At 37.9% G+C, this 10,189-nt stretch overlaps 1 protein-coding gene across 1 annotated transcript in view; it reads right to left on the reverse strand.

The window, feature by feature from the left end:
* The window catches only part of LOC119425512 (protein diaphanous homolog 3), a 305,646-nt gene that overhangs the window by 213,101 nt on the left and 82,356 nt on the right, over window positions 1-10,189 (reverse strand). Inside the window, exons 19-20 of the mRNA XM_037693044.1 lie at window positions 8,012-8,044; window positions 4,181-4,276 (exon numbers count right to left, since the gene is read on the reverse strand). Coding sequence (XP_037548972.1) covers window positions 4,181-4,276; window positions 8,012-8,044 — 129 coding nt within the window. The remainder of the gene's footprint in view (window positions 1-4,180; window positions 4,277-8,011; window positions 8,045-10,189) is intronic.

Below are 10,189 nucleotides of genomic sequence, written 5' to 3' on the forward strand. Positions count from 1 at the left end.
AATTGATCATCTTCTCCTGAAAGGAAGTCAGGGTGAATGGAGGACCCCCTACCTCGACAAAAACAAAATTGGAATTGATGACAACTGGATTCTGCTGTTTGGGTTGGTGAAATCTGGATTGTCTACAAATTAGTGTGGAATATATTGAAGCTTGGCAGCACTCCGACTATGTGAACTACTGTATGTGGAGCTGCACCAAAGCTGAAGCAGGCTGATATCAGGACGGTGAACTTTCTGGCAGCACCCATGAACGGTTGGAAGGAATAATCCTGGAGAAGCTATAAGCTCGACTTTCGGCGTAAATAATCAATTCGGCTGTTTGGAGTCCACATCAGAGAAATGTACTAGTGCAACTGTAAAAGGCAGAACTGCAAAATACGAGTTCTGCCTGACCCAAACTGTGGATCTGGCCTTGGAAGCAGAGTAGCTCAATTCCTCCTGGGATGTAATGAAAACAAAGATGCCCTGTCTATCTCCTTACTCCTCCCTTCCCCAAGGCCGTGGACATGTGACAGAACCTCAACCGAGCTGGATGATAACAAACACCCTTTATCTGGACTATGGCTGAGGGGGGCTCTGGACTATGCTACTACCTTCCCTTAAAACGCAATGCCTTCACCGGCCTTATATGTATTATGTCTATTTATGTTGCTTTGCTGTGGTTTTTTTTTTTTTAATGCCTCAAACTGTGCCCTGTCTAGGAAATGGTGTGAGTTTTTTTTATTATATATATATATATATATATATATATATATATACCTTCTCTCCTTCATGTTTTCTTCCCCCTTTCTCATCTAAGCAAAAGTATTCTGAAAAGAATAAGAGGCCGCGCTCTCGTAGCAGCAGCTACATTGTACTCCGCCCATCTTTGGACAACTGTACGAACATAATTTTGTTGTATTTCGGTACAATGACAATAAAGCTTATTCTGCTTCTTCTAAAACAAGTTTGAAAGTAGCTATTTAGTTAGATTCTTGGTAGTGGACAAAACAAACAAAAACGAATTCATCCAGTATATCGGTTATTGGAATTAGCCTCTCCCTCACAATATCTGTATCGGCGACAGGCAAAGTTTTCATATAGGTCGAGCTCTACTATGAACTAAAGAAATAAAAATAAAGGCACATCAACTCTTGACTAAATCAGACACTAAACTATTTTGGAACATTTGGTAATAAAACCAGAATGGTTTGGCAATCATGACATCGTAAAGCAAACAAGGCATGAGATCACAAAAACATGGCAGAATAAGTTAGTATTCTAGCCACTGAAATCATCAAAGAAAGAAACTCTTGTAAGATGTTGTACATCTTAAAAAGAATTTTGGAAAGATCTAGAGACATCAGCTGCACATGATTTAAAGATGAACCAGGAAAGCCGCTCCTAGACAAATTCTAAAACCAGATTGAGCTTCTTCTCCTCCATCACTGTCAGAATGTACAATATATCACAGCTAATTACCGGTACACGGAAAAGTTGCATTTCAGTGCAAGAGTTATACTTTTCCCACAAGCAAGAAAATCATTTTTCATAATAAATAAATGTCTAGGTATATATATATTTTGCCTTGCTCATTTGTTTTACCTACTTAAAGAACTTATGTAAAATGTGAACACTCTTTCAAGTCTTTCATGGTATTATGATAATTGAGAAATCTGAGTTCATCCTAGCTCATTAGCTGGAATGAATTTGCACTAAATTTTAACATTAAACCATCAGTCTAACAAACTCACATTCTCATTACCAGCGTCAGTTAAAGCTTTAACACCTTTTCCCTCTTATGGTCGAATGCATACAGTAAACTCACCTACCCTCTTCCCTTTTTTTTCCTTCTAACTCCTGCCCTATAATTTCTGCTGCATGATTTATCACTGTTACTGGGCTGATTAGTCCCATTTTCTTTTAATACATGAAACAAAGGTCACAGCTCTCCTTGATATAAGCCAATGAGGTGCAAAGAACTGAGAGTGCTTAAGAGATCAGCAGGTTCCTCATTAATGCTGGGTGCTTTTAAAACGATCATTTTGAGGCCAAGCATATATGTGCGAATGCATCTGTGTGTGTGTGAGAAATAAACAGAGGCGAGACAGAACGAGTGGGAACAGGATAGATCAATGCGATCATACCTTGTAGCATTTTCTTTTTTCATTCTCCTTAATGCATCCTTGACATTATTAATTAGCACAAATGTGAAGAGATGACTCATTGGTATAAATGGCCAGATTCACATTAAGCTCCGTCTTGTAATAACTGCTATGGCAACAAGCAAATGGAAAAAAAAATAAATAAAATATGGTACACCAATGTCCCCCAGCGCTGGGGGATTTGAATAGTGAATGTTTGTGGTTTTCAAGATGAGCGTTTTTCTGGACTGGCAAAAGAAAAGGCTTGTATACAAAGTTTGTGTGTGTGTGTGTGTGCAATATTTAAGGGCAACGAAAAGTAGGTGGTGGAGTGGTTAGAGAAGGTGGGTCTGTGATCGGAAGGTCACTGGTTCAAATCCCCAAACAAACATCAAAATGTGGTGGGAAATGTGAAATTCCCACACCTGTCTCCACCCTCATTTGCTTCAACTCTGGGCCCTTGAGCAAGGCCCATAACGCACACCATCTGCTCCCCCAGGCGCCCAAGTTGGCAGCTCTCTGCTCCACGCAGAGGGCTGTGGTAGCTTGGTGGTTTATGGTTGTGTCAGGAAGAGCATCCGACATAAAAACAAAATGCCAAGCATTTGTGATATATTTGGGTATAATGGTCGATTCGCATCTCTCTTTTAGGCCCCACGTCGAAAACTCGTTAAAATGACATGACATGCCACGATTCAGTGGTGAGCTTAGGTCTAGATGCAGCCACACACCAAAATGGAAGTTGGTACTTCATTTTTCAAGTTATCATGTTCACAAGGTAGTTAAACTATTATGGGGTCAGCCATCTTGGATTTTGATGTGGCAACTTAACTTTCAAAAGGAACTTTTCCTTGGTGCAGCCACACAGCAAATTGAAAGTTGGTACCTCACTTATTTTTCAAGTTATCATGCTCACACCATGCAAGGACGGATGGACAGTATTTCCAATTCTCCCTCTTTGTTCTGTGGTGGAGTCAAACCAAAGGCAAAAGTCTGGACACCCCTGCTTTGAGTATTTGCTGCTAAAAGTCCAGTAAGTACAAATATAACATATATAGAGACTTTGTTTGTGAAAGCAAAATTACTCTAAAATCACTTAATATTGGAATGACGCATTTTTGGAGTAAAGTAAAAAATGAAAAAAAAAAAAAAAAAGAACAATCATGCAAAGGTTTCTGAACCCCAGGGGATTTTAATGCTGAATAACTTACCAAGGCCTCAGACATTAATTATGTTTTTTTTTTTTTTTCCCTGAGTAAAGGTTGTTCACAGTCCTTCTTAGTCATCATTAGGAAAGGCCTACGGGATAGGAACTTAAAGCTTAAGAAATACTCTGATTCATCAAGTCTTGTCTCAACAATAACCAGTGGACCTCTGGCACTTTAAATGCTAAAGAAATTGATGCCCATTAAATAAGAAAAGTTCATAAAATAAAATAAATTATTTATTAGAAAGATGTTCTTTTAGACTGAAATGTCAATGAGAACATGAAGGAGACAGGATCGCTATAAGAGTAAATCAAAACCTCTGGATGAACTGACTTTAAGGCATATATACATGATGGACGAGCATGAGGGGGCAGTGGCATATGTAAAAACCTAAGAAAGCAATGCATGGAAGATGCTAAAGAAGCTCGTAAAACCAGAAGCTACAATATCTGCGAGACATATCTGCAAAAAAAATAAAAAAATAAATAAAGCAAGAGCTGAGGACTTTTAGCTGGCTGTAAAGAGCTGTAGTAAATTGTTACACAAAGTTAAAGTTGTATCAGTAAATGCTGAGTGCATTAAAATACCAACTTCAGCTTTATTTTACGTTAAAAAAGGGGCCGCATAAGACAAAAAAAAGCAGTTTGTTTAAGAAAAAGGTTGAATCCCATTCTTTGCCCCACACAATATGATCACAAAAATAAAATAAAAAACATGCAGGACACGATTTATGTGTGATAAAAGGCATAAGAATGACATAACTGCTCTCTGTACATTAATAAAAAGCCATGAAGGGTTGGATAAATGTAAATCAAGACAGGAGTGGGCTGAGACGAAACGGATACTCACACAGATTTTGTGCAATCTTGGGATCGAGCACCTTGAGCTCTTTAATTCTCTTCTTTATGGATTTCTTATCCTCCAGATCCTCCTCTTCTTTTTTAGCTGAGGAAGACAGAAATACTCAAGTATTATACAAAGACAAATTTTACACAAATTCATGCACTTACTCTTCTGCTGACACAAGGATGACAAGCTCAGACACAGGAAAACTACTTGGTTGTCATTGTCAAGGTAATAAAAAAGAAAACGGACCAGGGTGAAAAAGTGTCCACAAGTCTTTTAATAAGGAACTTATTGGTAAAAATTATGTTTTTTGGGACATTATCTCCTGAAATAGATCAACAAACATCCCTGATTTATTTTGTAGTTGAGGAAACACTGACGTGATTTTTTTTATTTTGCATTATATAATAAGATGTTTTTTTATTAAGAACTACACACTGTTTATCTCACACAAAGTGTTATTATAAGACAGCTGATGGAATAAATAATCACAGAGAAGTAATCGAAAAGTTGCACCATGACCTTTATAGCATTACAAATGCACATGCTCAAAGTCAGGATTTTGCAACACATTATGGTTTAGACATATTCATACCTACGTCTTGTTTGTTGAAATGCACTTAGTCTAAACAATATTCATATCTACCTCTGTGCTCAGAGGTCTTATGGCACACTGCAGCATTGAATACTGAGGACATTTCATTATGTGAATATATATATATATATATATATATATATATATATATATATATATATAAGGGATGCACAAAATTATCGCATGATATCAGTATCGGTTGATATTAGCGATAAAATTAAATATCAGACGTCGGCCATGCCATCAGAATAACTCACCAATATAAAAGACTTATGTTTTAAGTTAATTTGTAATTTAAGAAACTGTGAAGTATATCTATCAATGCACTACTACTTGTGTGCTTTTCACTTGTAGCTTGTGAACAGGTTAGATTAGATTTGTGAGAATTTACAAATTTGCACTGTTCGAGTGTTGTCATTGTGTTAGAGTAAATGTCTTAAATAAATTTGACATTAAACATAAACCAAGTTTAATTGTTACATCATTTTCAGCCCCCTTTTTGGCATCTGCATTTGGTAGCAGATACCAGCCGAGCTGTGTCCAAACCAGCAGCCCAGAGCGGGGTGCAGGAAAAGAAAAAAGCCAAGCTGCACTGGTGGAGGGGGGAGGGAGAGACAGTTGAGCTGTCACCGTCTGTACCTGCACTTTAGAGCTGGATGGAGAAAAGTGGCCGAGCCGCGCATTGTTTGTTTATAGCATTTTAGCTAGCCAGTATTGTGCGAAGCTAATTAGCGTTACGCTAGTACAGACAGGTGGATGGGGGAGTGCGCAGTTCGGTTCGGTAGTTTGGCGCACTTGGTTCTGTTAATGGGGCGGAGCAAACACTGATGTAATTACGTCATGAAATTAGCATATCATGATATCATTTATTTTCCCAGGCAAGCTTATTTTACCGGTATCGTGAACAATATATGGCCCAGTCCTAAAGTCAGGGGTCCTGAAATGTTTTTTTTAGAAATCTAATAAATTAAAATATGAGTGCTTACAGCATACTTTTGTGCCATACTTGTTATAAAATATAAACAGCTGTCATAGCATGAAACAAATACTTTAGTTGATGTTTAGGTGGTTTAGCTGTCATTCTGGACCGTTTAGGAACATTTCAAATAAGATCTCCTCAGACTTGGGACTTTTTTTTTTTTTAAGTATGTTGAAAACTCACCTTTCTTATGGTAATGAAATTTACCAGTAATCAAAAATTGGCATGCTGTCTTACTGTGTTTAATTTAAGTTTTAAATAGAAACTTTTTTTTTAATATATATTCACTTATTAGGTTGTTTTATTTGACTTGATATTAGTTTTGGGTTTTTTTAACTGATGTGGGTTTTTTTTTTTTTTTTTTTTATTATTTTTGGTGCACTTTTTTTTTTTTTACAGCACTTTGGCTCAACTTGGAGGACTCTGAATGTGCTTCATAAAAATATTGACATTTACATTTTTGGTATATTAGCAAAGTTTGTGAACTTCAACCAGCAAGATTTAGGTTTGGAAGGTTTTGCTGCAGTTATTTTAAGGATCAGAAGTAGGCCTGTCAAGGATAACAAATTTGGCTGGGCGATTGTCTCAGAAATTATTGTGATAAACAATAATATTGTTTGAAATTTGACCATAATTAGTAATTCTCAAATTTAAGAAGAAATGTTGGTTAATTTTTGTGTGCAATACCTTTTTTGACCACTGGATAGCAGACTGTTTGAACCAAAGGATGGATAGTGAGGGAGTGAGCAGCGTGTCTCTTTAAGAAAAATGGGAGGGAGGCCCCTTGACGTGACATGGGCTGTCTCTCATTCATGTTTTTTGTTCTCAAAATGGCAGACGCTCAGTGTGGTTTCAGCTCTTTAGCATAGCATTTGTCAAACAAAGCTTTTGAAAAAAAAAAAAAATCAGTAAACAATTTCCGAGCTTCTTTTTGCAGAGAAAAACAACTTTTTACACAAAGTCACGAGTTTCAACAGTGAATTTTGGAGCTTCGACAAGATGGACGTTTTTTCCCCAAGGTCGGCCTGTTAGCTTAGCTCGTAGCTTAGCTGCTTTTAACCTTCCAAAAACACGATTTTGGATAATTAAAACAGATTTTAATGAAAAAAGAGAAAGGGAGGGGTCAATGAAGAGCACTGGAGTTGAGCCTTTTGTCATCTGGTGTCTTCAGTAGAAAGACGGCGACACAAAGAAACGATAAAGCTGATAAATGAAAATGAGGTTGATCATTTTCATTTATCATGTGATTAATTGATTTATTGTTTATCGTGACAGGCCTAATCAGAAGCTGAAAAATGTGGGACCACTGTCTTATTAGGTCATCATACAACTACATTTTTTTTAGTGGTAAAACATTCCATTCAATTTGTACAAAAATATCTTATTTGTAATTTGATGTGTGGTTAAAGTCTTGACATCACGGTGCCAAAACTCTATGGTATTCTAAATTTGGGATACGCTCATACAATCAGGAGAGAAAATAAAATCTATTGATGGTAAAATGTAGTTTTTGAATTTAAGTGTTTAGTTGAACTAATTCTAGGGTATAAAATGCTGATGATAGTAAACCAGAATAACTACAGCAATCCAAGATCTTATTACTGCCCCAGCAGGCTTCTTCACCCACCTCTTTATTATTTTATTTTTTATATCAGATTTTATCAAGGAAAAATGTGTTGCCAACTGAAACAGTGTAATTATCTAATGTAATATTGCCTATTAGCTTGGTTAAATGTAAATTATGACTTTTTCTCTTTTCTCATTATTTTAAAGAATATTTCATCTATGGCCAGAAAGAGTACAATCAGATACACACACACACACACACACACACACACACACACAGAAAAACATGTCCTATGAAGCTACATTCACAAAGAGGGACTTGTGGTTGCTTTTAATTATTGAAGACACCAGATTAAGAGAACAAAATGTGCAACCCAGGAGTATGCTGGGTAATTGTCAAAAGTGGTAATTATCATGAGGGTGTGTTGAAAAGAGAATAGGATGGCAGAGAATAAAAGGGAGAAGAGTACAGAAGAACACAGGGGTTAATCCACAGGAAAGGTATGCCTGCTGCTCCTCATGGGCTTGCTCTCTTTGCTAAGATCCTGTATCCAATTAAAAAGTGAAGAGGTATACGTGAAACTCCCACATGAACAGGACTAGTAGCATGTTCACAAGCTCGCACACCTACAGCACATCCTACCATGCACAGAACAACAAACACGGCCACACACTGAGCTAGCCTTTGACTTACGTGGCTCCTCTGCTGTTACACTCTCCTCACAGTCTTTCAGTGTGTGTGAGAGAGATGGGGAGGAAAATTGACAAGGAAAAATGAGAACAATGTCAAACAATAAGAAGAGGGTGAGGAAATAAGTGAATAGAACGCTGTCCATGGCAACATACAACAAAAAACACCACAACGTAATAACTAATACTTGATTTGAAATGCTTGAAGTACAAAGAATGTATGTTAAAAAATACAAAATGAATATTTAATTTGCACATATTCTGTTTCTTTTTACTTGAGACATGAAAGATAGCAGATACTTTGTATAGTATGTCTTTTTCTCTGATTTTAACCACGTTCCAGCTTCTCATGTTAGCATGTTCAACAAGGAGTGATGTAAGATTATCTTGATGAATATATTTAGTGCAGCGCAGTGTTTGATGAGGAGAACATGAAAGTGTTTTTTTTTTTTTAGATCTACAACATAAGTCAAATGAAAATGAAAAACTAAAATATAGACACTTAAGTGTCCTAGTTCATATTTTGTGCTAGTAAGTATGAAATGCAAAGCCAGCATTAGGAAGCCCTGTGATTGTTTTATTAGGATGTTGTATTAGTGCAATTATAATCTAAAGGCTAAAAGACTGTCATTTAAAGCAAGACAGACCAAGTCTCTGAACCAGACGAGTCCAGTAGTATGAAACTAATATCCATTTTGTTTAAGTTCATATAAATATACTTACCTGGGTCAACCTTATAATACTGCAAGCCTTACATCCATCCTTGTTTAAGAAGTGATAAGATGGAGATCACAGTAAACACACAGACTTTCGCATACACATGCACACTTCACATCACCTCCAGTGTTATCAGTTAAATTGGCTAATTAGATGGCCTCCATTCTAGCGTCACCCCTCAATCTCCTTACTTCTAAAGCTGCAGATGGTTGGGAAAGCCTGCTCATTATACTTTAACTAAATAAAATGTTCTGCAGAAGGTCAGAGGTCTCTGGGTAATCAGTCAGCAGGACTGGCAACGTTTGCACTTATCAGAATGTGCAATCACCCGGGAAGTGGGGCCGATAACGCTACAGAGCAGAGTGGGGTCTGCGAGGCATGATGAGACTATACGGTGTGAACTGTGAATGTTGGGAGACTAGAAGGTGAAAAAAAATACCTACAAATTCCAGAGAAATTGTGAACAAAAATAGTGAAGTTTCAGCTGAAGTCTCACTGAGCTGTTTTGCAACAGTTTGTGACTTAACACTCTCACATACTAGGGCATACTGTGTGTACTACGTGAGCCACGCGGACACTACGTGCAGTGTCTGCAGACGGTTGAGACTTCATACTCGAGCATACACCTTGATGGGCTGCAGCCCAGCTCCGCAGGCAAGGGGCGTTTACCTTCGGGACAAATTGAGGTTGCCGATAGGTCATTTGCCGACACGCCTACTGGATTGAGTGACAGGTCATACACACAAAAAACGAGAGCTACCGACAGCCCTGGGTAGAGGCAGCTGGCAGCCCAGGAGCAGCGGCAGTGGTGTTCTGTGTTTAAAGTATAGCTTGTTAATAAAAAGTTCTAAAAAAAAAAACAGAGTTCTGGCCCTACAGCCCACACATCAGACAGGCCCTCAGGGAAATCTCCAGACCCTCCTTCAGCCACGCCGGGCCTGGTTTTAATTCTCTCGTGACAAATTCCTTCATTTCTCACAATTTAAGTCATGGCGTCAACAGACGAGGAGGAAGAGCTCTCTCGCCTCTTGGCAAAAAAACAAAAGAAAAGTTTATTGTGCGACACAGAGTATGCGGTCGTAAAAATTGATCTTTGTGCGGACATGACTTGCGGACGTCCACTTAGAGTCCGCGTTGAGTTTAATCGGGTAAGCGCGGACCTCTGCGGAGTGAAGTACGCCCAAGAATGTGGTGGCATTAAGCGACCAATGAGCTGAGACCTTATTTTGAGCAGCCACTTTTAGAAGATTACAGCTTACAGTTGTGTATAAAACTGCATTGTTGGCTGTGCACATTATTTTGTTGCTCATCCCTGCCACATATTGGGTGACTTAAATGAACAAAGGCAGATTTGGACCAGTTTTTCAATATTTATCATTTATTATCTGTGTGGTTTTAAGATTTGGGCTTTTGCCTGAGATATGTTTTGTCAGAGGAAAGCTCCTGTGCAGGAGCCAAAATGCAG

Source organism: Nematolebias whitei, chromosome 2, assembly GCF_014905685.2.
Source record: "Nematolebias whitei isolate Nwh7 chromosome 2, NemWhi1, whole genome shotgun sequence".
NCBI lineage: Eukaryota > Metazoa > Chordata > Actinopteri > Cyprinodontiformes > Rivulidae > Nematolebias > Nematolebias whitei.